The following is a 25,375-nucleotide window of genomic DNA, read 5'->3' on the forward strand; positions in this document are numbered from 1 at the left end:
GGGGCTGCTGCTTCCCGGGAGCCCCCCTGTCGGCAGCCCCCTCCCTGCCACGGGCCAGCCCCCTCGGGCCCCCCTCAGCCACCCCACATCTGTGGGTGGGCAGACGTGCCCTGCAGTTGGACTCAAAGCTGTGCTGCCCCTGCCTAGACCCCTGCCTGGAGCACCACCTCAGGTGGCCCCTTGCCCGGACCCCCTGGGGAGCACTGAGCTGGGCCTCCGCACCTTGTGGGCCTCTGCAAGTGCAGCCTCCCTTCACCAGGGCCCCCCGCTCTGGGGGCAGCTCCTCGGGTGGTCCCTGCTCAGGACCTGCTGCCCACCCATCAGCAGCTCTCCTGGCTGGGCCAGGCGCCGCTCCTCCAGGGCAGCTGCAGCCCCCAGCTCACCCAGGGCTGGCCGAGCGGGGTGCGGGGTGGACCCCCCATTCCTGGTGCTGGGAGCCCCCCTGCTCTGCTGGCAGTCGCCGCAGGGTCTGCACCACCCGCACACACTTGCCTTATCCCGGTTGGAGTTCACCAGCTCCTGTTTCCAGCTGCAGCCCCTGGGCTGGACAAGGAGCCCATCCCCACGGCCCCCAGTGCCCCCAGTGTTGGGACAGACTGATGGACTGGGCTTGTCTGCCCTGCAGGCTGGGCTCCCCAGCGCTCCCAGCCCGTGCCTGTTTGCCAGCTCCCTGTGGCCCTGGGCCTGGACGTGCCCCTGCAGCACCCTGTGATGGACTTGGGGTGCCCCTGCGTGCTGAAGGATTGCACCAGCCCCCCTGAGCAGGGTGCCCTCGCGCCTGTCCCCCCATCTCTGGCTCCCAGGACCCCCTTCATCCCCCATGCCGCCTGGGGCCGGACTGGACCTTGGTCTGGTGTGACTCACAGCACACTCGCGGGGAGCCAGAGGGGTCCACTGGGGGCTGAAAGCCCCTTCCTCCAGCAAATGTCTGCACCCAGAGTGTCCCCCAGTCTTGGCTGGGGCCCCCTTCCCCTGCTCCCACCAGGGACTGATGCCCTCAGCCCCAGTCAGGATGGGACATCACCCCCCAGCCCTGGCTCTGCCCAGGTGGTGCCCGGTCACTGGGACCCCCGTCTGGGCCAGTTCTGGCCAGGGTCCCTGGTTGATGATGGAGGGAAGGGGGGGCAATAGCGACGACCCTGACCCTAAACTTGACCTTGACCCCCCCACCTCTGCTGTCCATGGTGCTGCAGCCGCTGCCCGGGGGCCGGCAGGATCATGCCGCCCCCCGCCCCCGTTGCTACCGGGAGGAGGCGGGCAACCGGTGCCGGTTTCCCGGCGGCGGGATTGGTTGCGTTTCCGTGACGCGGCCCCGTTTTACCGGCGGGGGGGGGGGGGTATGATTGTGGAACCGCTGCGGCGCCGCCGCAGAGCCGCCGGGATGAGCACGGCCGAGGGCTGGCCCCGGTCCCGGTGGGACGGCGGCGGCCAGGCGGTGCTGCGTGCCCGTGCCGAGGCTGCCGGGTACCGGAGGCTGCTGCGCACCCGCGCTGCCGAGGTGGAGGCGCTGCGCGGGGCCGTGGGCGCGTTGCACCGGCAGCTGGAGGGGCTGCGGGACCGGCGTAGCGGGGAGCTGGCCAAGTACCAGGTGCGGGGGGGCGGGCACGGGGGGGCACGGGGGGGGGTGGGATTGGGTTTGGGAAGGGGCAGACGGGAGGGTTGTGGGCATGGGGGGGGGCGAGAGGAGAGCCCAGGCTCTGGCGCCCGGACTCGCGGAGGGCTGGGGAGAGGGCTGGGTCTGGGGAGGGGGGATAGGGGTCCGGGGGGTGAGGGAGGACGGGGGCCAGGTCGGGGCTGGAGGGGAGGGTCCGGGCGGGGCAGCGGGACGGGGACCGGGATGGGACTGGGGAGGGGGGCTCAGGTGGGGTGAGGGTCTGGGGTTCAGCGCTGGGCGGGGGTCGGGATGGGAGCGGAGAGGGGGATCAGGTGGGCTGGGGAGTGGGATCCGTGCGGGTCGGGGGCCGGGTCAGGGGCGGGGGGGTCCTTGCGGAGCGGGGCGGGGGCCGGCGCGGGGGTCTCGGGCGTTGCTGACGGCCCGGCCGGCAGGAGCGGGTGGCGGAGCTGGAGCGGGAGATCGGCGAGGCGGAGGCGGAGATGGCCCGGTGCCTGCGGGAGTACCCGGCGCTGCTGCGGCTGCGGATGGCGCTGGAGGCGGAGATCGCCGCGTACCGGTACGCGGCGGGGGGGGGGGGGGGGGCGGGGGGCCGGGGCGGGCGGGACGCGGGGCTCAGCCCGGGCCTGCCTCTTGCAGAGAGATGCTGGAGGGCGAAGAGCTGCGCCTGGGCTGCCTGGCCCCACCGTGACGGGACACCCGGCCCCGCAGCGGGATCCCGCGCCCGGGCCCCCAGACCCCGGACTTCTGCCTCTCGGGGTCCCGCTCGCCCGCACCTCGGGACCGCCGCCCCCGGATGCCCAGGCCATGCGACCCCCCAGACCCTCTGGACCCCTCCGGACTCCTGCAGCCCCGGTCCTTCTCTCCCCCTGTGCCATGGGCCCCCCGGACTCCTGGGGTCCCCGGCTACCCGGGCCCTCCAGACCCCGCCCCGGGAGGCCCCGGCCCCCCAGAAGGGCAGTGCCCACGGGGCCGCACACTCTCACCAGCCTCTCCAGAGCAGCAGCGGGTCTGGGGTCTCGGCCCGCGCGGAAGCACCTCAATAAAGCCCCGTGGCATTACCCGGAGTCAGCCCGTCTGTGGTGGTGGGGCAGCATCCCCCGGCGGGCCCTGCACTGGGGGCACCCTGCTGCGCACGCGGGGTCTGTGGCAGAGCCGGGACACAGATGGCAGCTTGGGTGCCAGGGCTGTGTCCTGCGGGGGCTGCCTGGCTGGGGGGTCTTGGGTCCCTCCTGCCTGGGCGCAGCCCCTCGCCCTGGGCTGGGCACCCCGCAGGGGCACCAAGTGGGGCACATTATGAGGGCCCAGCCATGGACACGTGGTGGAGGGGACTGTGCCCCAGTGGGAGCTGAGCAACCCCAGTGCTGGTGGGCGGTCCTGACCACTTCCCCCCCCCCCCGATGTCCGTGTCTGTGCCCTGCCCCAGGACAGGTGCTCCTGGGGTCAGGCAGGTATCCTGCACCCTGGGACGTGGGGATGGGGTGCTGTCCCTGTGACTGGAGATTTTGCCCCACTGCAGCCCCCAGATAGAAGGCAGACTGGGGGGAGGGCAGGTTGATGAGGATTAGGGGGGTCAGGGCATCCATGTACCCTGGCAGAGAGTTGGGCAGGGCTGTGGGGAGACCCCCATGGGCCAGAGTTGGGTACAGCCACGGAGCTGGGCTATCCCCGGGTGGGCTGGAGTGCATGCACACGCAAATGTTACATGTCTGTTTTCAGCCATGCGTAAGGACCCTACGGGCCGAGCCCAGCAGCCCAGTGCCGGCAGGGAGTGGGAGCCCCTCAGGGATCTGTGGAGCTGTGGGGGCCTTGCACAAGTCTGTGACCCACCCGAGGGGCAGGAGCCATTCTGGATACCTTGAGCAGAAAGGCAGGACAGGCAGGAGCCCTGCCTGTGGCATGCCCAGATGGAGCTCGTGGAGGGTGGGGGGGGTGCAGCACTCCCCACCCCACACAACAACTAACCAAGGTTTGTTGTAGTAAAGCCAAGCCCAGCTCTTTAACAGGAGTAAAAACTCTGTTCCAAAGCATACAAGAGTATGGGAAAGTCGGTGCTGGGTCCCTATGGCTGCCACACCTGTGGGGTGCCCTGCAGCCCCACCGTCCCTGTGGTCATGGAGGTGCAGCGGGGTAGGGGATGGGTGCGAGGGGGAAGGGGGTGTCCGTGCACAGGGTCAGTGGACTCTGAGCCGGTGCTTCTGGGCTGCATCGATGTCCTGCCAGGCGCTCCAGGGGCTCCAGGCGTGGCTGGCGTAGGGGTCCTGGCAGCTGATGCGCACCCGCTGTACGCGCTCCTGCAGCCACACCTCTGTGTCCTCCATGTACTTGTCAACCTGCAAAGCAGGGCAGGTTGTGGCCTCAGGGAGCACCCCAGCCCCGCGGCGGGGGGCAGCCAGCATGGGTGCCACTGGAGGCGAGGCTGCAGGGAAGGTGGGGCAGGGCAGGGGCAGGGCTCGGCGCTGGGTGTCAGGGGTGGCACGTCCCCAACCCGGGCGGTGACGCTGCCTTGCGTGGGCAGCGCTGGGTGGCAGAAGCAGAGGTGACAGCCAGGAGTGACAATTCACTGCCCCAAGGAGAGAAGCAGCGTAGCAGGGAGGGGGGGCCATTGCTGAACCCCTGGCAAGTCCCTTTCCCAATGGCACCCCTGGGTGGAGGGAAGAGCTCAGGCTGGGGCTGGGGCAGGGGCGGGGTGGTTGCAGGGCAGGGTGGGCGCAGCAGAGCGAGGATGTGGAGTGGCATGTGCAAGGCAGGCTGGGCATGGGCGTCCTGCAGTTACCTGGGTGCCGTTGGGGAGTTCATACTGCAGCCAGTAAAGCAGAGTGAAGTAGGACTTGGGGAGTGGCCAGGAAGCTGGGGGGGCCCAGGCCAGGTGGAGCTGCTCCCCCTGCCACTGCACGGTCAGCCCCTGCGGTGGGTTGGGCCGCACTGCGGACAGAGCAGGGCTCAGCACAGGGCAGTGCTGCCCACACAACCCCCAGTGCCCTGAGGATGCCCCCCGGACCATACTGCTGATGGTCTGAGCTCACCGATGTCGCGGACGAAGAAGGGGATGGAGAAGTTGATGTGGGAGGTGTTCGAGAGCCCCTCCAACTGCAGTTGCAGTGGGTGCAGCTCCTCAGCGAAGGGGCAGAAGGAGGCGTCCACAAAGCTGACACTGAACTGGCCGCGGTGGCCGGCCACCAGCACCCACTCCCCCAAGGAGCCATCACTGCTGGGGAGAGGCAGCCGTGAGGGCTGGGCGGTCATGGGGCTGGGGTCGGGTTGAGGGGTCCCCGGGGCACTGACCTGCGTGTGAGGCGGGCACGGAAGACGGCAGAGTGGTCGCTGATCCAGGAGCAGTGGAAGGAGCCTTGGTAGGACTCAGCCTGGCAGGAGATGTTCATCTGCTCCTCGCCTGGTGGGGCCGAGGGGCACCGGCTCAGGGGCTGCACAGGGCCAGCAGCAGTGCCCCTTCCCCATATGGCACAGGTGAGGCTGCCCCTGTGGCTCCTCCCAGCCGTGCACAGCCCTGCTGAGTGCATCCCCACAGCCCCATGGGCTGGGCACAAACATCTGCAGATGCATGGGCATCTCCTGGTCCCCAGCCTGCCCTCAAATCTCCGCATCCCACCCATCACCCCCCATCCACCCCACTCAGACCTGGCTCTCCCACCCAGCCGTGCCAGCCCCCCCAGCCCCACGTACGGGTGCTGCTGACCACCACGTAGGTGGAGTCCAGCAGGACGTTGCTGGCCCAGCAGCTGTAGTTGCCCGTGGCTGGCATGTCCAAGCCACGGATGGTGAGAGTCTGTCCATTGGCCACGACCTCGGCCATGGGCTCTGTCTCCCCATTCTGTGTCCAGGTCACTTGCTGCTCCGAGGTGTTGCATTTCAACACCACGTCCCCATTCAGTTTCCCCACCTGATCTGGAGATGAGGGGCAGAGACTGGGGTCAGAGGTGGGCTGTGGTGTGGGCAGCCTGTCCCCTACCCCACGATGGGACTGGGTGCCCCCTCGTCCCGACACACCACATCCATCCTTCCCTAAGGTCCCCATGATGCTCCCACATGCCACATCCATGCCCACCCTGCCCCATCACCCTAAGTCCATCCCCACTTGCCCCACTGCCCCACATCCATCCCCATGCTGCCTCACCCCACTCCATCACTCTCATGCCCATCCTCTAACACCCCCCCCCCAAGAAGAGCTGCTCCAACCCAGGATCTCATCACCCCATATCAGAGGGATGTGGGATGTGGCTGCTCCCTGCTCCCCCCAGCTGCTCTGTGGGTCCTGCAGTCCCCCCCCCCCACTGGGGTGTCCCCCCTCCAGGACCCCTGTTCCCAGGCGGGGCAGGACTCACACTTCGGGGGGAAGGCAGTCAGAGCATCTGCAGGAGTCAGGCACAGCAGCAGACCCAACAGCACCAGCATCTGGAAGGGGACGGGCAGCGGTAGGGGAAAGGGAAGGGCAGCCCCATGCTGGGGAGGGGGCCCAGCCGTGCCAGAGGAGAAGGGGAGCTGGCCGAGGGGGGATGCAGCCAGCAGGATTAGCAAGGGCAGGGCCCTGGGATGGCAGCAGGGGGATTGGTGTAGTGTCGGGGGGAGCCCCGTATAGCGCCGGCAGCCGACATGACACCCCAAGCCTCCCCACTGCAGCCCTGCTGCGTGGCTCCTGGGCAGGGGGCTGCAGTGCCTGCCTGGAGCAGCACCTTCCTGGGACCCCCTGGTGCCCAACCCCTCCTGGGCATGCAGTGCAAGTGCCACCCCCAGCAGTCCCCATGCCTTGCCTACCTTGCTGCTGTGGTGTGTGCTGCTCCGGTGGGCTCAGCATGAGCTGGGGGGCTGGCGGGCAGCTGGGTATATACTGAGCCGGGACCTCGTGGGGCTGCCCCAAGGTGAAGCCAAACCACAGAGGCATCCCAGTTCTAGTTCTCAGAACAGGAGAAAGCTGTGCTGGGTGGAGCTGTGAGCTGGGACCCATGCTCAGCCCCCAACCCGCCCAGCCCCAGCCTAGCTGGGACTCACCATGGGTACTTCCCAGGCCAGGGGGCACTGAGGACCCGCTGTCCTGCCCTGGCTGTGGGCATCGCTGGGTGGTGAGGAGGGGTCCCTTCCTGGGAACTGCTGGGTGAAGGGGAACGCTGGGCACCTGGGAGGATGCTGGAGCCCCAGGTGCTTCCAGCTCCTGCAGAGCGGTCCTGAGCCCCAGGACCAGCTGAGGATTTGCACATCACCACATGCCACACTGCCTTGGGGGAGTAGAGGCTGGAGTACAGGGAAGGGACCACCAAGGTCCAGCAGTGCCTGTCCCAGGGATCCGGAGAGGGGCAGGCGTGGTGCTTGGCCCTGGCAGCTTGGGCTGTGGTGGGTCCCCAAGGAGAGGAGCGGGTCCCTGCAGAGGCTTGGGCTGCTGCACCCAGCCAGGCGCAGGCTGTCTCACCCCTTCCCTCCTCTCCAGGGCCACACAGCTGCCCCGGCCGCTTGTCCCCCAGGATGCTGTGCTGCGGGTGTGGGGGCAGAGGCAGCCACAGCCACCAGCCTCCCCTTTGCCATCTCCCTGAGCACCAGCTTAGCTGTGCTGCACGGCTGCCTCCGCTCAGCCTGGCAAGGCACAGCCCCAGCACCCACTGCCTGCAGCCCCGGCCCAGGGAGAGGGGATGGGGCAGTCCCCCCACCCTGAGGGCAGGTGGCCCCAGGCCAGGGAGGGTGGGGAGGCATGAGCTGCACCCCGCTGCTCCCACTGACGTACTTTCTGGGGTTCCTAGAAAGCGAAGGGGAAGTTTGGGCTCCGAGGAGGCTGCATGGAGGACGGCCCTCACCTTTCTGCCCGACCTTCGAGGCGCTGCGGTGGGAATGGGGCAGCGGAGCCTCCAGGCCCCTTCCCAGGAATAGCGAAGCTCCCACGTGTGGGCAGCGGGGAGGGGGGGGAAGGAGGGAGACGGGGAGTGTCAGTTACCAGGCTGAAGCAGCCTTGTGCTATGGGGTCTGTCCTGGGGCAGGGGCTGGAGCACAGCACCTGTGCTGGGACCCCCAGCTCCCCAGGCAGCTCAGCCCTTGGCTGTGGTGCCAGGAAGCCATGAGAGAAGGGGGACTTGCTAGAAAGCTGGAGTGGGGCCCGAGGAGGGCGAGTGAGGGGAGCACCCGTGCCCTGTGCTGTCCTTGGGGGAGCAGGAGCTGGCTGCACGTCCAGGCTGCCGCTTGCCCTGCTCCCCAGCCGCAGCTTCCCCTCTGCTTCTGCAGAAGACTATGCAACCACAGAGGGGAAGACCCGGCGCAAAGGCCAGGGCTGCCCCTCAGCGCGTCGGCGTGACCGTGGGCAGCGGCATGCTACCCAGAACTGGAGGCGGGAGGTGAGCAAGACCCAGCATGCCTCATGTTCAGAAACCCCCCCTGGAGAGGGGAGGCTCGGGTGGGGAGGGGCACAGAGCTGCCCTGCAGGGGCACAGGACTCCAGAGGAGCCCTCGTCCCACTGCAGGCAGGACCCTGGGGGTGGGATGGAGCTGACTCTCACCAGACCCCCCTCCGGTGTGAGTCCCCAGCTGCAATCACAGACGCAGAGCCAGGAGCAAAGGTCACAAAACTTTATACAGGAGAGACCGGCACGTGGCCCCTCAGCCCCTGGGCGCTGCTCCCCCGGGCAGGGGGGAGTGGGACAGGCAGGGCTGGCAGCCCCAGCCCTGCAGCAGCCCCTGGGGAAATGTGGGGCACAGGAGCCCGGGCAGGAAGGGTCTGCACAACTCCCCAGGCCCCGGGCCAGTGCTCCCCTGAACCAGGCTCTGTCCCCAGGGGAGACGCTGGGTGCCAGTCCCGTGACCGCTGGCACCACGACTGTGGTGCAGAGCTGTGGCAGCAGCAGGCTATGCCTGTGCCTCCCTGGGGATGGGGTTGGCCCCTGCAGCACCACAGCCTCCCCAGGGCTCTCCCATCCCTGGTGGTCACAGCCAAGCCGAGGCGGCCCCAATGCAGGGGCTCTGATGGCTCCAGCTCACTGCAGCACGCAGACTTCCCTCTCCTCGTCCTCCCTGCTAGCTGCCTCTCCCAGCGGCTCTGGCACTGCTGGCACGTCCTCCGCGGCCACCACCTTCTCCCGCAGCTCCATCAGCAGGTCGCGGCTCTCGCTGGGTGGGAGGTTGCTCAGGTAGTACTGGGGTGCCAGCTCCACCAGCCTGCGGAGACAGGGGGTCAAGGAGGGGCAGCCAGGCCCTAGGGCCTCCCTGGGGCAGCCTCCTCTGTCCCCTGCATGGGGACAGTCCCCCACCTGCCCCACCTTCCCCCAGGAGAGGGGGCCCAGGGCACGCATCACTCCCCAGAGATGCACTCCCAGGCCAGTGCCAGCTCTGGAGCCAGGCACAGACGCAGCCCCGGTGCAACCCATCCCCCCTGTCCCTGAGGTCCTCACATTTGGGGCTGGATCTCCGAGACCACGCGGAGGCAGTTGTCCTGCGAGATGGTGAACTCGTGGTAGAGGACCCAGGGGGGCAGGCGCTGGGGGGGCTGCCGCAGCAGATAGCAGCAGGCAGGGGGCAGGTGGGCCACGTGTTTGTGTGTCAGCATCACGTAGTTGCCAGAGCCGTCGATGTCCCTGGCCACCTGGGGAGTGGAGTGGGAGGGGAGCGGGGCTGGCTAGCACGACCCCCGCCCCACAGCTGGGCCCCTCGCGGCCCCCCGGCCCACCTTGAGGAAGTAGCCGGAGATGAGCGCTCTCTGGATGTTGAGCACATTGGCATCGGTGCCGAAGGCGGGGGGCGAGACGGGCAGCTCGATGCGCTGCATCACCTCCAGGAGCTCTGCCCGCACGATGCCCGCCAGCCGCAGCGCCTCCCCGCTCACCGCGTGCTTGCGGCACCAGCCCTCGTCCGCGTTGTCTGCGGGGAGAGCGGGGTCAGCACTGCAAGGATAGGGCTGGACGAGCAGAGATGCCACGTGGAAGTGGGTGGCCTGGCTAGGCTGGGGGCTCACAGCCCACGAAACCAGGCACTGCCGCTCCCACAGGCTGCAGCCCCTCAATGCAGCAGGGACGGGGATTGCGCAGAGTGCGGCTCCCAGGCCAGGGCTGGGACCCCCACACAGCCAGGCTGGGGCACCTGGAGGGGGCCATGAACATGGCTGCAGTGCTTGCTCCTGAAAGGAGCGGGGGACACGTGAGGGAGCTGTGGGACGCCTGTGGGGCGTGCAGCCCACCGGCAGTGGAGCCCTTGCCCGGCACTCACGCTGCTGGAAGGCGTTGAAGATGTTGATGAGGGTGAAGTGGTCTCCCTCCGGGTGGAGCAGGGCCCGCCGGCGCAGGGTCACGGCCTCCTCCAGGTGCGTGGAAGGGGGCACAAAGCAGGGGGAAGCTGGGGGTGGTGCAGAGGGAAGGTCACCACGTGCCTCCAGCACCACCCCTGCCCGCGCTGGCTCTCTGGGGCTGCGCCGTGCCCCGCGCCAGCTGCAGTGGGCTCCGAGCCCCTCGGCACGGCACCTGTGAGCATGGCGGCCAGGCTGACCATCTCCTCCACACAGTCGAACTCGCAGGAGGCGATGAGCGCCTTAGCCAGCTGGGGGTCCAGGGGAAACTCTGACATGATGATTCCCACCTCCGACAGGTTCCCATCATCATCCAGGGCAGCCAGGTAGTCCAGGTCCTCTAGTGCTTGCATCAGCGACTCAGGGGCTGGAGCAGGACGTCAGCCAGCTGCCAGCACCCAGAGCCCTGCCCATCCTCCTCCTGCACCCGTGGGACCCACCAGCCCCTCTCCAGAGACAACCTGGGCTGCAGCGACTGCCACGGCTCCTCCCGCACAGCCACCCCTATCGTGCCCCCTCCGCTCCGGCCCCGCCATGCCCTCTGTGCCCCACAGGCACTACCTGGCCGGTCGAGGAAGTCGCACTGGCCCATGTCGGCGATGTCCAAGCGTTTCAGCAGCAGCACGAGGCGACTGAGGCTGGTCTCACTGACGTGGGGCGCAGGGGTGGGGGGCAGGCACTGCTCATAGAAGGCCTCCGAGTAGAGGCGCAGGCAGGTGCCTGCGGGGAGAGGGGCCGTGAGCCTCGACGGTGGGAGGGATGGAGCCTAGGGATGGGGCAGCAAGCGCAGGCAGGCAGGGAAGCGTGCTTGGCCACGGGCTGCCTGGGGCCCCAGTGGGGTGGGACAACAGACCTCTCCCGCTGGAGGTGCACTCGGGGGGGTAGGGACTCTCACCTGGGGGGCTGCCTGCGGCTCGCTGCATGCGCGACTCTGCCTGGCTCTTGCTGACGGGCCGCAGCACCTGGGATTCTGCCCGGATGCGGGGGTTGTAGACCTGCAGGCGAGGCTGTGAGAAGGGACACCCACAGACAAACGCCCACTTTCTCAAAAGGCCCCTCCACCCCACCACACAGTGCCGCCACTGCCACCTCCCTGCGGCAGGTCCTGTGCCCTGCATGGTGGCCCCCAGCCCGGGGCGTCAGGCAGGGCCTGGGCCGAGCAGATGATGCAGACTGCTGTGGCCCAGCTGGCCCCTCCCCAGACTCGCCTCCGCCTGCGCTGCTGGCTGCGCCCCAGAGCAGAGCCAGGACCCCCACTCACTGCCACTTTGTCCCCACCCTGGGCTGGCACACTCACGTTGCGCAGCTCCAGCCCCGAGTCGATGACGAAGCGCACGGTGCCCAGAGAGAAGGATGAGTCCGCAAGCCAGTGGGTGACGATCACCCGCCTTTCTTGGCTGCTCTCCTCTAGCACCTCGTACACCTTCTGTGCTGCGCGGCCCACGCCAGGGTGCAGCGGCAGGACCAGCAGCGGGCCCAGCCCCGGGTTCAGCGCCATGGCCTTGGTCTGGATGGCCCTGCAGCACTCGGCAATCTCCTGTGGGGAAGGATGGGGTGACACGAGTGAGGCCCGCCGATGCCCGCCATGCCCTCTGGTTGCTTCCCGGTGCCCTGCAGGGAAAGACCCTGGGTCCCACAGTGTCCACAGCCCTTCTGCAGAAGAGCCCAGCTCCCGCAGTTTATTCCTCAGCAGCCCCCGCTGTCCTCAGGACTCCCCACACACAGCTGAGAGGGATCCCCCAAACCTTCCCCCTTCCCGTTCTGCCCTCCTCACACCGCGGCGAGTCCCCCAGGAGCCAAGCCGTGGGCGCCCACAGCCCACCTGCTCGCTGGCCAGGAAGAGCAGAATGTGGCCAGGCTCCTGCCGCCGGTGGATGTCCAGCACGGCCTGGCAGGCAGCTGCGATGTGGCCATGGGCCGGCGGGTCCCTGTAGAGCAGCTGGGGAGGGGGTCCAAGCCCCGGCACCTGCACCACTGGGGGGTCCCCGCAGAAGGTGCGGAGCCGCTCCTCCATGGCCGGCGAGGTCACCACCACCACCTTCAGCTCGGGGCGCTGGCGCAGCACGTCCTTCAGCAGCCCCAGCAGCACGTCGGTGGGCACCGTCCGCTCCTGCGCCTCGTCCAGCACCACCACCCCATACTGCCGCAGCAGTGGGTCCGACGTCATCTCCCGCAGCAGCATCTCGTCCGAGCAGTACCTGCCGTGGGCCGGCCCTGTCAGCGTGCAGCAGCCGCGGGGACTCCTGGCACCGCAGGCTGCGCCCCTGTGGACGACCCTGCGCACAGCCCTAGGGGAGCACGCCTTGCCCCTTCCCCAATGGCAGGGACCCCCACCAAAGCCCTGGGAGGGCCCGGGCATCCAGCAGCCTGCTTCATCGCTCCCCACAACGAGGCCAGGCTGGATTAAGAGATTACGCTGCTGCCGGGGAGCTCAGTGGAATTAGAGCTCAGTGTGACGGGCGCTCCTGGCACAGGCAGCCCACGGGGACCCCCCGTCCCTGTACCTGAGGATGGTCTCGGAGGTGCAGCAGTCCTCGTGGGGGACGCAGTAGCCGACCTCATGGCCCAGGTTCAGGTCCATCTCATCTGCCACGCGCAGGGAGAGGCTGAGGGCGGCCAGGCTGTGGGGCTGGGTGCAGGCCACCAGGCCGTGGGCGAACTGCAGGGAGAGGGCGTACTCCGCGCACCACTGCGGGATCTGCAGGGCCAGAATGCCGGTCAGGGCCTGGGAACAGCACAGCCCCAGCCGGGAGCACTGGGACGTTCCCCTCCCCATGATGGAGTGGCACCTGCTGTGCCCACCCAGAAGAGCAGAGGGACCGTCCCCATAACAGCTTCCAGAGATCCAGCTGTGGGACCTCCTGGACCAGAGGCTGTACAGAAGCACCTGACAGCCCAGACGGGACCTTCCCTCCCTTGTACTGTCACTTCTGAGCCCCAGCAACCTGTGACATGAGCCCCACAGCCGCATCGCCCCATGGCTGCAGCTTTGTGCCTCGCTGTGGGACACCATGGCCCCAGCTCTCGCATTAAGACATGGGACAACAGTCATCGGTGCCTCCACCTCCCCAGGAAAAACGGGGCTGGGGACGGTATGTGCTGCACTGCCAGCTCAGACAGAGCAACGCCTCCAGCTCATGCCTGCAAGGGCTTAAGAGGCATTTGGACAATGCCCTTAATAATGTGCTTTAACATTTGGTCAGCCCTGGAGCGGTGAGGCAGTTGGATTAGGCAATGGCTGCAGGTGCCTTCTGACTGGAGCCATCCTGCTCTATTCTAACTGGTCCCCTGCTCCTCTCCAGGGAAGGCTGGGCAGGTCCCCAGGCAGGTTCAGCACAGAGCAGTGGTCACTGGCTAGCTCCATGAGACCCAGGCCTTGCAACAGCCACAGGCCTGGGGCAGGGGCTTGAGCATCCTCGCATGGGGCCAGGGGGATCACACATACCCCAGGAAACCTCACAGTGAGAGACGGGGAAGGAAGCGCCAGGGAGCAGCTGCTGCTCAAGTACCTGGCCAGGCGGCACGCGACAGTCCTGGGGCTGTGTGGGTGCCCTTGGGCACTGGGGACCAGAAATCTGCTGTTTAACTGCTCCCAACACTCCTGCCCGCCCCGCACCGTGTGCCTGCCATGAGCAGATGCCTGCACCCATGCTTGCCCAGCACACTGGGGCACGTGCAGGCAGAGTCCTGCCCAGGGGCTGCCTCCAGAGAGCCCAGCTCACAGCTGGGCAGGAGCACAGGGGTTATCCACGCACCCGGCAGTGACCGTGGGCAGGCACGCAGCCTGCTCTGTTCCTTCACCTGGCCCCAGAACTGCCCCATGGATTTGCCTCCCTCGCTGTGTCTCCGTGCCCAGCTCTGCACCCTCCCTTCTGCTGCCTTGCTGCTGGCAAGGGCAAGACCGGCGGCACAGGGCGTAGGCAGCCCTCAGCCACAACAATGGGGAAGGGACCCAGCTTGTGCATCGGCTCTTCCCACTTTGGGTGGAAACAACACGCTTGAGGGGTGCCGGTGCACCAACGTGCAGGATCAGTTGCTCCACGTGGATCAAGTCATGTCCCCTGGTCTTCTCAGGGCACAGTGGTCCCAGGGCCCTGCAGGGATTGCAGGCAGGGTGCCTGCACCCAAAAGCAGCCCAGCCCTGGGGTCAGGCCAGAGCAGGGCCCGCACAAGAGCCTTCTTCCCCAAATCCAGCACCCTCCGGGTTGGCTGGTGCCACGGTTTGAACCCAGGCTAGTGCTGCAGTGGGGTCAGGCCCAGGGGAGGTGGTTTGGGCAAGCGGCCCCGGGCCCGCTGCCAACGCCCTGGTAGTACCAGAGGCAGCTGCCACACAGCGACCCAGCCCATGTTGGGCCCCGCAGAGGCCTCGGCTGCCCCTGCAGCTTCCAGGTGATCCCTCCCCGGGTCAAAGTCTGCGTCACGACGTCTCTGGGTGCCACGGCAGGAGTTGTCAGATGGCAGGAGCTGTCAGATGGGACCAGCCCCTCAGGGCAGGCAGGCGGGATCCTGGCACCCCAGACCCACCACCGTCCAAGCCCAACTACCCGCACCCGCTGCTGCCCCGTGCACCTGGGCCCAGCTCCAGGGAGGGGCTGACTCCCCCTCCCTGCACCACCATCTGCGCACCACCCTGCACCACTGCGGCGGCTGCCCAGGGCGGCTGTGGCAGCACTTTCCGGCTCGTGCCAAGGCTTTGCCCGGGGCCCCAGTGCCTGCCTCGGCACATCCCAGCATGCGACTGCCTGGCTTTCACTAGCCCTGCCTCACGCCGGGCTCACCGCAGTGAAACACTCCCAGGTACTGCACCAGGTACCTGGGACCCTACTGCCCCCTCCATCCCCCCACAAGCTCAGACGCAGCTGTGGGGTCAGGGAGCTGCTGCCTGGCCGCAGTCCCATCTCAGCGCCTTCTGCCCACAGCCCTGTGGCCGCCCGGGCTCCCACCTCCCAGCTCCACCATGGCCCAAGGCCTGCCAGCACGTGGCGAATACGCAGTAATGCTGTGCAGGGGCTGGCAGGAGGGAGCATGCAGGGCCTGCCTGCGCTGTTCTGGCAGGGGCAAGGGCCTGGCGGCTCCTGTGCGACAGGTGCTGTGGCTCTCTCACATGGGAGTGGGATCTGTGCACAGGCCCTGGAGGAAAGCAGCGGCCTCAGGGCCAGACCCACCTGCTGCCAACAGCGGCACCGCACGTGTTTTGAGCAGGAGAGGTGGGACGCTCAGCTGGGAGTCCAGTGGGTGTGGGGAGAGGACCGTCAGCAGAACGGCCGGTACTGCAGCCCTATGCCAGGCTCCCAGGCAGCAGCACGGTCCTGCCCAGCCGCATGCAGCCCCCAGCAGGGACAGCTGCTCCCGGCTGCCCTGACATGGCCTCCCCACTCACCTGTGTGCTCTTGCCAGTGCCAGGGGGCCCGGACACCAGGATGATCCCGCTGCTGCTTTCCAGATGCTCCATGAAGCTGTACTTGGTGGTCCAGACGGGCAGCTCCCGGCGCTGCCGCAGGAGCTCATAGTAGCGTGAGGAGAAGGGCAGCCCATCGTAGGGGTTCACCTCCAGATCGCCATCGCAGCCCAGAGATGGGTCATCCTCCTCCTCCTCCTCCTCCAGCGTGGAGCCGTGGCCGCTCTGCCGGGGCGGTGACCCGCGGGCCCTGCAGCCGGCCATGGTGGGGACGCCGGTGCTGCAGGGGCAGGCAGGAGGTGGAGCAGGACCTGCTGGGTCACAGGAGGCCCGGGGGAGCCCGGCGCTGCCCCGCGTCCCTGGCAGCAGCCCGGTGCAGCCCACCGTCCCGTCCTGCCGGGGTGGGCCTGTGGGGCACTGGGGACGGGGACACAGCCTGGGCGTGGGGAGCAGGGACAGGCAGGGCACCAGGCTGGGTGTGGGGACCGGGGGGGGACGGGCAGGGGATCGGACCGGACCAGACCGGGGGGGACCAGGCCGGGCCGCGGGGGGAGCACGGCAGGGCCGAGCGGGGCGGTGCTGGGGGGGCAGCGGCCGTGGGACAGGTCGGACGCCTCGGAGGCGGGCGGACAGCCCGGGGCCGGTCCCAGCCAGGCGGACCCGAGCGGCACGGGCCGGGCCGGGTACTGGGTCGGACCGGACCGTACGGGGCACCTGAGCGCCGGCACTGGGCGGGGCCTCAGCAGACCGGCCGGGGCGGGGTCGAGCCCCCCAGCTGAGCCCCCCCGGGCCGCGGTTCCGGTTCCGGTTCCGGTTCCGGTTCCGGCCCTGCCCGGTGACCGCTCACCTGCGCGCGCCGCCGCCGCCACCGCGTACCCTGCCTCAGGACACCGTCAGGTGACCGCGGCGCCGTCACGTGGCCCCGCGCGCGGCCGCCAATCAGCGCCGCGGGGCGTTCCCCGCTCGTTGCGAGGCGCGGCCCGGCCCCGCCCCCGGCCCGGCCCTGCCTGCGTGGCGACCGGCCGGCCCCGCCCCGCCCCCGCCCCCGCCCCGCGCCCCCGCGCTGCCGAGCCCGCCGGCCGCAGCGCTCCTCTGCCGCTAACCGGTGCCCCTCCGCTGCGGGGCCCGGCTGCGTGGTCCCGTGTGGGGCGCAGCTGCAGCCCCGGCCCGCCGGCATCTCGGTGCCGGGCATCCCTGTGCCGGTGCTGGGCATCCCGTACCTGTGCCAGTTATCCCGGTGCAAGGTATCCCATATCCATACGGTCATGCCGTATCCGTGCCGGGCATCCTGGTGCCGGTGCGGGGCACCCCGTACCGGTGCCCCGCACCCGGTGCCCGGGACCCTGCGCGCAAACCGGGCGCCCTCAGCCGCGGCGGCGCCCGGCGCGCCGCCGGTGGGGCCGGCAGGTGGAGCTGCCAGACCAGCGGACGGCGCGGGGCAGCCGTCGGAGCAGCGGGCACCCCGCCTGTCGGGGCAGCGGAGCGGGGCCCGGCCGCGCGGTGCCAGCAGGGTGCGGACAGCCGGCTGCGGTACCGCTCTGCCCCCGCAGCTCCGAGAGACCCGCCACCCGAGGGGTGGCGGCTGCCGCGGCTCCCGCCCTCGCGCTCTGCCCCGGCGTCAGCTCTCCCGCACCCGAGGGCCGTGCGGCGGGCTTTGGCACTCGCACAGCCCCACGCCGTGCTGTCCCCGGGCACCGCCGCCCAGCCCGGGGGCCCGGCCGTGCCACCCCCCGGGAGCCGGCGGCCGGGCAGAAGGGAGGGCGCTGGCAGGGGGCGACGGCCCTGGTCACCCCTCCAGCTCTCTGGGCAGAGGCCATGTCCGCGCCCTCTGTGCTCAGGGGCCTTAAACCCTCCCGACCGCCCCCTTGCTCATGGGTCCTCCTGTTTGCCCAACAGCCCTTGCCCAGCTCCGGCCGCTCACCCGACCCTGCTCCGCTTCCCCATCCCCCCGTCATCTCTTCCAGAGCCTGAAGGGTCTGCGTGGGCTGCCTGGAGCGGGCCTGGGGCCACGGGTGACCCGTGAGATGGGGGAGCTGCACCCAGGGGTTGACCTCGGTGCGGGCTCAGGCTGGTGCGGGGAGGCGGGGGCCTGCAAGAGGGGTGCGGGCAGCGCAGGGAAGGAGCCTGATCATTGGAGAAGTGGTTCAAATTGCGAGAGTGGCAGCCTGGCTTCAGCAGCCCTGCCTGGGCCAGCTGGGAGCAGGTGTTGGGGGAGTGGGGGTCCCGGAGCAGCATGGCAGGTGGGGAGAGGACCTGGGCTGGGGCTCGGCCAGCTGGTGCCAGCTCAGTGCAGAGCAGGGCCAGGGGACGAGCGTCCAGCCTGCGGACCCGCAGGTGCCGGACAGCAGCCAGGGTTTGCAGCAGGCAGGAGGGAGGAAGGAAGTGGTTGATGCCGAGTGGTTGCTTCGCTCGCTGTCCTGGTGCTGCAGGGAGCTGAGGGCTGGGCACGGGCCCGCAGAGCCCTGGGCATGGCCCTGCACCGCCACGGCGTTTCTGCTGCGCCGAGGGATGGGGATGGGATGGCCCCGGCTGGGCAGGCAGAGGCCTCGTCCCAGCAGTGCCGGTGGGAGCTGTGCGGCTGGTTCGGGCGCGTGCCTCCATGCGGCTCCCCGTGCCGTGGGGCGGCCGGGGCTGCCCAGGTTCTGTGCCCCGGGCTTCAGACCCATGTCCTGCTGGCTGCTGGCCTCTGGCAGCGGTGCTCAGCCAGAGGGGCTTGTGGTGCTGTGGCATTCCCCGGGGCCAGCGGCCCCATCGTACCCAGCAGGGAGGTCCAGTGACCCACCCGAGCCTGGGCCCCTGGGTGGGTGGTGTGGCGAGGTCCCGGGGGCTCCGTCCCCACCACCCCTGCCTCAGTGTGTGTAGGGGTGCAGGGCGGTTGGGTGGGTACTTGCAGCACCCAGCTGCGTGTTGAGGAAGCGGAGGTTTGCACAAGCCGGTGAGATACACGTGACCTGGAAAGCGCGGCAGGAGGAACCAGCAGCCGCCCCGTGCAGGGCCCTGGTCCCCGCGGCACAGCCGGCCATGGCCCTGTGGCTGCCCACCAAGGAGGAGAAGTATGGCGTGGGTGAGTGTAGCCTTCAGGGCCAAGCAGGTGCTGGGCCCTGCTGAGCTCCCCAGCTCACTGGAGGGGTGTGGGGCTGGCGGGATGGGGCACTCGCTGCCACGGTGATGCTGCCGGTGCCCCCCAGCTGTGGTGGCCCCACGGCAGCGGGCTGTACAGGGGTGGGTCATGGTGGCTGCGCGATGGTGTGGGGCTCCAGGGTCTGTGGGGTGAATGGCACCGGTGGTGTTGGGTCAAGCGGGGCTGGCCGCGATGCTCAGCAGTGCGAGGTGGGGCCGGGATCCCTGCGATGCCGGCGCTGAGTGGGCCAGTGGGTGCAGAAGTGAACGCGGGGCTTGGCGGGGGGCTGCAGGGCTGGTGACAGGGTGGCCCAGGGGATGGGGGCTCAGCAGGGCAGGTGTCACCCAGAGGCTGACCATGGCTGATGCTGGGTGGGGATGGGGAGCTGTGGGGCTGAGCAGGGCTGGGTGCAGAGCACTAGGGCAGGTGGCTTGGCACAGGATCTGGCCCTCCCCTCTGAGCTAGGGGTCTAGGCTCAGCCTGGCTGCGGAAGTGCAGAACCCTCCACCCAAGGGGTGGTTAGCTCGTTAACAGGGATCGTTAGCTTGTGTATGACCTGCTTTCAGGGAGGTGCCTGGGGAGCCCAGAGCCACCCCTATTATTTGCCCCTGGTCCCACCTGGGGCTTTGCTCCCAACCTCTGAGTTGGTCATGGTAAAGCCCTGGGCAGCCCTGTTCTGTGCACCACCCTCAGCTCAGGGTCCCCATGCTGACCCCAGCCCCCCCGCGAGCACACTCTCCCCGTGCCCCACACTGGCCCTCACAGCCTTGCACCTCTTCCCGTTTATGGCTGGGGCTGTTTCCCACACCCTCCTGGCAGCAAGGGCTGAGCCCCTGAGGGTCCTCAGCAGCACTGGGAGCAAGGGCTGAGACCCTGCTTGTGCCCAGTGGGCACTGACTGCCCTATGAGGAACCTGGCCTGGCTGGGGCCTGGCGGGGTGGGAAGGTGCTGGAGGGGAGCGAGCCTGGACCAGGGCTGGGTGCTGGCTCAGCATCCTCGTGTGGAGGGGAGGGTGGCAGGAGGGGTCCCGTGGGACCTCAGGGCTCCTGGTGCTGCAAGGTGTGCCGGAAACAGCGCGAGGGGTCCTGCTGAGTGGTGTGGGTCTGGGGGCGTCACAGTATGAGCTGGCCCTGGCACAGGCAGCATCCCAGCAGGGACCCCCCAGGTGCAGGCATGCCTGCAGGGGACTGTGCCGGAGCAGGGTGCAGCCGGTCCTGGGGCCGAGCCAGGGTTGCCTCCACCAGACAGGGCTGTCACTGTCGCCAGGACCAGAAATAGCGGCAGGACTAACCGCAGCCTGGCCTGGTGCAGCCCGCACCGCAGCAGGAAGTGTCTGGCCACTAGTGAGCTCCCGTGCTCCCACCGCCTCACTCCTCTCCATGCCGTGCCGTCCGGCTCCTGCTGCCCTCGCCGCCCTGCTTTTCCTGCCACCAGCTCCCACTGTCCTCGGGTACCGGGTACTGGTCCTGGGAGGGCAGTGCTGCTGCTCCGGGCAGGGGCTCTGCTGGCGCTTGCCTCTCTGTGCTGCTTGTGGTGGGAGTGGGACCACCGGGCTCAGCACTTGCTAGGGCCCGTGCAGCTGGGCCGGGCACCTAGGGTGTGGGTGGCAGGCAGTGTGATGGGGAGGATGCCGGGCAGGGGACCCTCGTGCTGTGGCCAGCGCTGCTCTGCCATGCACCGTGGCCCGGCCCCATGCCTGGTCGAGGGTCTTGTGCTGCTTGTGTGGGGCTGGGACCATGCACTGTCTCTCGGGCCTGAGCGGTGCCTGTTGAGGTTGCTCTGCCCCATGTGGGGAGGCTGGCTGTGGGGCATGCTGCCCTGATGGCCCCAGGGCCCCGGCGGGGTTGTGCTGGGTGAGGGGGTTCTGGGTGAGGGACTCCCGCTCATGGCTCCCTGGCCCCTCTCCCCACAGCCGTGTGGAACTTCCCTCCCACCAGCGAGCATCACCTCCCGCTGCAGATCGGGGAGACGGTGCACATCCTGCAGGCCTCCGAGGGTAAGGGGGTCCGGCAGCCCCGGCCAGGCACTGTGCCGTTCCCTGCCGGGGAGAGGCTGGGCTGGGTACGCGGCTGCACCCTGGCACGGGGGCTTCGCGCACCCTCTCTTGGCTGCGCCGCTGGCGGGCACCCAGCCCTGCACCGCCACGGCTGCCGTGTCCCTGAGCCCGGCTGACAGCGTCCCCTTCCCTCCCCTTGCAGGCTGGTACCGCGGGTACTCACTCAGGAACAGGGCTGCCTGGGTAGGTGAGGGGCTGCGGGGGGCTGGGGGGCAGGGGAAGGCGTGGGCATGGCCAGCACTCCCCAGGTCCCTGCGGGGGGGACACACCAGGCACCTTGCGGCATTGCCAGGCTGGGACCCTCTGCGGGACCCTCGGTGCCAGGGCAGTGAGCCCCCGGCCGTGGCCCCTGGGGAGGGCTGTCTCCTGCCCAGCCTGGCCCGCAGGTGCTGACGGCTCCGGCTCCCCCAGGGCATCTTCCCAGCCTCGCTCATCCACCTGAAGAGCGCCGTGGTGGAGCGCAGGGGGTAGGTACCGCGCACGGGCATGGGCCAATGGTCCCCATCCGCCTGCCCAGCGCAGGGGCCCGTGCGGTGCCACGGCGCTCCAGGGCTCCCTGTGCCTCTCCCCAGGGCAGAGGAGAGCGTGGTCCCCGCCGAGATGCCCATGGTGCAGGAGATCACCACCACACTGCGGGAGTGGGCCACCATCTGGAAGCAGCTCTACGTGGTGAGGGCGAGGGTCCGGGGGGTCGGGAGGGCCGGCGCCAGCGGGGGCGTGCGGTGACCCTGCGCTGCTGCCCACAGGCAGGGCAGACGGAGCGGTACCAGCAGGTGAAGCAGATGATGTACGAGCTGATGGAGCGACGCTCGCAGCTACTCTCAGGGACGCTGCCCAAGGACGAGCTCCTGCAGCTCAAGAAGGAGGTGACCGGCAAGATTGACTACGGCAACAAGTGAGAGCGGGGACAGGAACGCGGGGGTCCCAGGCTGCTGCCCCCACCCCAGGCACAGGCTGCACAGTGCTCCTGCCAGCCTGGCTAGCTGTCCCTGTGTTCCCCTCATTCTGGCTGGCTGTCCGTATGTCCCTGCTGTCCTGGCTGGCTGTCCCAGGGTGGCTGGGGACAGCAGGTGTGCTGGGGGTGTGCAAGCCACCTAGCCAAGGTCTACCAGCAGTGAGCCCTGGCTGGTGAAGGAGGTCATCCTTGGTGCTGCCTGGCTCTTGTCCCCTTGCCAGGGCTCTGCTGCTGGCCAGGACCTGTTGGGATCTGTCCTGCCCCCACGCTGTGCCTGCACCCCCAGACCCCGTGCCAGTCCATGCCTGTGCAAGGGCAGGCGGGTCCCAGTGGGATGCACAGACCCATATCCCCCCAGCCCAGCCGGGTGCCGGGTCTTGCCTCATCCTGTCCCGGCCTCCGCAGGATCCTCGCGCTGGACCTGGTGGTGCGGGACAAGGACGAAAACATCCTGGACCCTGACAGGACCAGCATCATCAGCCTCTTCCAGGCGCACAAGAAGGCTGCGCAGACCATCATGCAGCGCATCCAGGAGGAGACGGTGAGAGCCAGCGCCGGCCCCAGCACGCCGGCCCCTCTGTGCCAAAAGCCTGCTCCCCCATGCGTGGCCGTGCCATGCCAGGGGCCGAGCTGTGGGGCAGAGCTGTGGGGCTGAGCGGCCTCGTGACCCGCAGAGCCCACAGCAGAGCGCGCTGGGCTGCAGCGCCCGCCTGGCGGCATCGCCATCCCACAGCCTCTACCTCTGCGTGCGCAACTTCGTCTGCAACATCGGCGAGGAGGCGCAGCTCTTCATGGCGCTGTACGACCCTGGCGAGCAGCGCATGATCAGGTGGGGCCCCAGCGGCGCAGGACTGGCCCCGCTGCCCGACCCCCGCCACCGGCTCGGCCGGCCGCCCATCCTGCCGCTCCCTGCAGCGTCCCCCGGTCTTGTCCCCCCTGCGCGGGGAAGCCCCTGCCCCTTCGTACCCCATCGCCCACCCCCTGGGCTGCCCATCCTGCCCAGCCTGGCCGCCTGCCCAGCTCGGCACGAGCCAGCACATCTCACCAAGGGCAAAGAGGCATGTCCCTTCCCGCTGGGTTTTCTCCTCCGGAGCGGGAGGGTTTGATGGCAGCGTGCAAGGCGTGCAGCCATGTACCCTGGAAAAGCCCACGGCTCACCCTGCCGGGGCCCGTGTCTGCCTGACGTGCTGCGGCCCATTGCGGGTGTGCTGTGGCATACCGGTCTGCCCGTGGCCCCACGGCAGGCAGGAGCCAGCTCAGCCCACAGCAGACCCCATGTGCTGCTGGGGCAGCGTGGCCCTGTACAAGGGACTGGCGAGCTGCTGTGCCCAGAGCACCTACAAGCTGCAGGGCTCGGCTGGCAGCTTCCCGCTGCTGGGCACGTGAACTGGGGCCCGAGCGGCACCCTGCCCGTGGCCACGTCACGGTGTTTGTTCGTGGGCTGCTTGCCGGCATCCGCTGCCCAGCTGGACCCCCGCTGCGCAGGGACACACAGAGCTCCAGCTCTGATGTCCTGGTGCCCAGCCCCCGCCGCGGGCCTCTCACCCCCTCGCCTTCCCCTTGCAGTGAGAACTATGTGATCCGCTGGGCCAGCACGGGCGTCCCCCAGGACATCGAGCTGCTCAACAACCTCAGGGCCATCTTCACGGTGAGTGCAGAACCGTCAGGTGTAGTGCCGCTGCTGACTGCCTCTCCCCTCCTGCAGAGCTGCCTGTGCTTCCTCCCCTCTCCGCTGCCTGCAGAGGTGCCCCCCACCCCATGCAGCACTTCAGATGCACCCATCACTGTGCCCCCGAGGCTCCATTGCAGCCTATGTGCCCCTCTGAGCAGCCGAATCCTTGCTCCTTCCCGCTGCTCTCTCCTTGCTGCTCGTTTCTCCTGTGCCCCCCAGCCTGGCCAGCCCCACAGCTCCTGTGCAGACCAGGACATCAGTACCCTTGTGGCCTCCTGTCCCAGGTTCGGGGCTGCTGGGGCACCTGTGCCCCCATCCCCGCTCCATCCCTCTCCCTCAGCTGGGCTCAGCAGTCCCTGGCCGTGGGCGGGAGGCAGCGCCTGCTGACCCAGCATTTTTCCCGCTGCACCAGCAGAGCTGAGCTGACCCTCAGGCCGGCCCAAGCAGAGCTGTCGATATGCAGATGAGGCAGGAAAATCAATTCTAATGAGCAGCATCAGCACTTCCAGCCCCCAGGGTCCAGCTCCCCTGGCTCTTGCCAACCTCTGACCCCTGCCCGCTGCTGGCATCGGCTGCGCATCCCTGTGCACTGCGGCGTGACCCTGCCCCGTGCCGCAGCCCCGTGCCACAGCTCTGCAGGAAGGTTCTCGCACAGGGGCAGCACCCGTGAGACCCGCCCCCCACCCCGGGATGCCTGGAGCTGGGGCGTGTGGCCATCCCACCAAGCCCTACACCATGTCAGACCTGCTCCCTCCCAGGGCAGCGTGCTCTCCTCGGCCGTACTGCCTGGCCTGTGGGTGCTTCGCGGGGCCATCAGCCTCCACCAACCCCAGCATTGTCCCCATCCCTCGGGCTTGTGGCTGCCAGGGGTGCACAGAAACGCCAGCCTCCCTGGGGCAGTGGGCCTGCATGCCCTCCAGCCGAGCCCCTCTGTGGGGTGTAGTGGCAGGGGGACTTCCCGGCCCCTGAAGGCAGAGCCAGGATGCCAGGAGCAGGGCTCCGTTGTGGCTCTGCATCTGCTGGTTCACCCTGCTGCACAGCCCCGGGTACCCTGTGGCCACAGGGTACATCCCACACAGTGCTGCTGGCAGCTGACTCACACAGCCCCTGTTCCCCCCCCAGGACCTGGGTAGCAAAGACCTGAAGCGGGAGAGGCTTTTCCTGGTGTGCCAGATCATCCGGGTGGGACGCATGGACCTCCGGGAGACCTACAGCCGCAAGCTCAGCACGGGCCTCCGGCGGCTCTTCGGCATCTCAGGTGAGAGCAGGGTCTGCAGAGGAGACTCCCCAGCAGTGTCTGCACCAGCACCTCCCAGCACCCACCTCTTGCTCCATGGGGCTTGCTGGCTGTAGGGTACAGTGATTTGGGGCAGCAATGCCCCAGGACTGCTCCTGCCTTTGGCCACCAGCCCCCATCCCCACACATGGACCCTGACCCTCGCTTGCCTCTGGCTGCACTCTCCCTGTCTGCCCAGAGCTCGGTGCCCTGTCTCCCCCTCCCCAGCCTGACCCACAGGCCCCCATGGAGGCACAAGGCCTTTCCCATGCGTGCCAGGTGCTGGGGTGTGTGGAGGGATCTGGCACAGCTGCTCCAGCAGCCGGGAAACCCTTGGCTCCCTGCTCCCGTGATGGCCGGAGCCAAGCACTTCCCCCAGCTCTCCTTGCGTCATCCCCCACAGGCTGGCCCTGCCCTACCGGGGCTGTGGCCGTGGGGCCCATCGGGATGCACCTGCCCTGGCAGAGGAGAGGGACTGGGGGGGCCCAGCCACCCCTCCTTGCTGTGTGGCTCAGGGGACCCCCAGCCCGGCGCTGCTGGAGGTGCCCCCTCCGTGGTGCCTGTCCCCAGCAGCGCGGGAGCTCCCCCTTCCTTGACCCATGGTCCTGCTCTGGGTATTAACCCCCACTGAATGGGCTTCCTAGGAAATTATTGATATTACTTGGCTAATTAGCGTGATCTGGGACCTCAGCCACAGAGAAATTTCCAGGTGAATGATGAACATATTGGTGCCTAACTGTGCTCCGAGCTGAGCGTGTCCCTGGGGAGGGGCCAGATGGATCGTCCTGGTGCCCACTCTGTGGAGCCCTGTCTGTCTTGCACCAACCCTCCTGTCCATGGGTGATAGAGAGGTTCTAGATAAGGCTTATTTTGGCCAAAATCTGCCCCGGTGCTCTGAGGTCACCTGTGGTGACCGTCTGGTTGGTGGTCACACCACCTCGGTGTGCCGATCCCGAGGCGTGCAGCTGGAGGGGACGCTGGGCGCGTGGTGCGAGCCCCGAGCAGCCAGTTCTGCG

The 25,375-nt window shown here is 68.7% G+C and overlaps 4 protein-coding genes across 7 annotated transcripts in view; 2 read left to right on the forward strand and 2 right to left on the reverse strand.

Annotated features, from left to right (window-relative positions):
• The first annotated feature begins 3 nt into the window (after nt 1–3).
• On the forward strand, nt 4–2,673 carry LOC142056850 (uncharacterized). The gene is made up of 3 exons (XM_075092355.1): nt 4–1,588; nt 2,047–2,171; nt 2,252–2,673. The coding sequence occupies exons 1-3, from the start codon at nt 992–994 to the stop codon at nt 2,301–2,303; spliced, it is 774 nt and encodes a 257-aa protein (XP_074948456.1). The 5' UTR covers nt 4–991; the 3' UTR covers nt 2,304–2,673.
• Nucleotides 2,674–3,719: 1,046 nt separating this feature from the next.
• LOC142056985 (interleukin-12 subunit beta-like) lies at nt 3,720–6,510 on the reverse strand. Its single transcript, XM_075092485.1, has 7 exons — nt 6,386–6,510; nt 5,956–6,025; nt 5,297–5,518; nt 4,898–5,006; nt 4,639–4,820; nt 4,389–4,537; nt 3,720–3,945 (listed from the first exon to the last, which is right to left on the reverse strand). Exons 2-7 carry the CDS (start codon nt 6,023–6,025, stop codon nt 3,787–3,789), a joined length of 891 nt encoding a protein of 296 aa, XP_074948586.1. The 5' UTR covers nt 6,386–6,510; the 3' UTR covers nt 3,720–3,786.
• Nucleotides 6,511–8,161: 1,651 nt separating this feature from the next.
• Nucleotides 8,162–16,202, reverse strand: DQX1 (DEAQ-box RNA dependent ATPase 1). 4 transcript variants are annotated; one of them, XM_075092359.1, is made up of 12 exons: nt 16,127–16,202; nt 15,262–15,559; nt 12,386–12,579; nt 11,704–12,079; nt 11,179–11,418; nt 10,777–10,876; nt 10,443–10,601; nt 10,057–10,248; nt 9,806–9,931; nt 9,270–9,460; nt 8,995–9,185; nt 8,162–8,761 (listed from the first exon to the last, which is right to left on the reverse strand). In XM_075092359.1, the coding sequence occupies exons 2-12, from the start codon at nt 15,541–15,543 to the stop codon at nt 8,581–8,583; spliced, it is 2,232 nt and encodes a 743-aa protein (XP_074948460.1). In that variant the 5' UTR covers nt 15,544–15,559; nt 16,127–16,202; the 3' UTR covers nt 8,162–8,580. The 4 variants fall into 4 exon arrangements, with proteins under 4 accessions (XP_074948460.1, XP_074948458.1, XP_074948459.1 ...); XM_075092357.1 differs by having other exon boundaries at nt 10,777–10,888; XM_075092358.1 differs by lacking the exon at nt 16,127–16,202 and having other exon boundaries at nt 15,262–15,683.
• Nucleotides 16,203–18,234: 2,032 nt separating this feature from the next.
• The window catches only part of LOC142056852 (dedicator of cytokinesis protein 2-like), an 81,553-nt gene continuing 74,412 nt past the window's right edge, over nt 18,235–25,375 (forward strand). The window contains exons 1-10 of the mRNA XM_075092360.1: nt 18,235–18,343; nt 20,313–20,396; nt 20,599–20,639; nt 20,868–20,923; nt 21,029–21,125; nt 21,203–21,351; nt 21,817–21,952; nt 22,086–22,240; nt 22,978–23,059; nt 24,206–24,341. Of these exons, the coding sequence (XP_074948461.1) occupies nt 18,301–18,343; nt 20,313–20,396; nt 20,599–20,639; nt 20,868–20,923; nt 21,029–21,125; nt 21,203–21,351; nt 21,817–21,952; nt 22,086–22,240; nt 22,978–23,059; nt 24,206–24,341 (979 nt within the window). The 5' untranslated portion in view covers nt 18,235–18,300. The remainder of the gene's footprint in view (nt 18,344–20,312; nt 20,397–20,598; nt 20,640–20,867; nt 20,924–21,028; nt 21,126–21,202; nt 21,352–21,816; nt 21,953–22,085; nt 22,241–22,977; nt 23,060–24,205; nt 24,342–25,375) is intronic.

Source organism: Phalacrocorax aristotelis, chromosome 4, assembly GCF_949628215.1.
Source record: "Phalacrocorax aristotelis chromosome 4, bGulAri2.1, whole genome shotgun sequence".
In the NCBI taxonomy this organism is placed as follows: domain Eukaryota; kingdom Metazoa; phylum Chordata; class Aves; order Suliformes; family Phalacrocoracidae; genus Phalacrocorax; species Phalacrocorax aristotelis.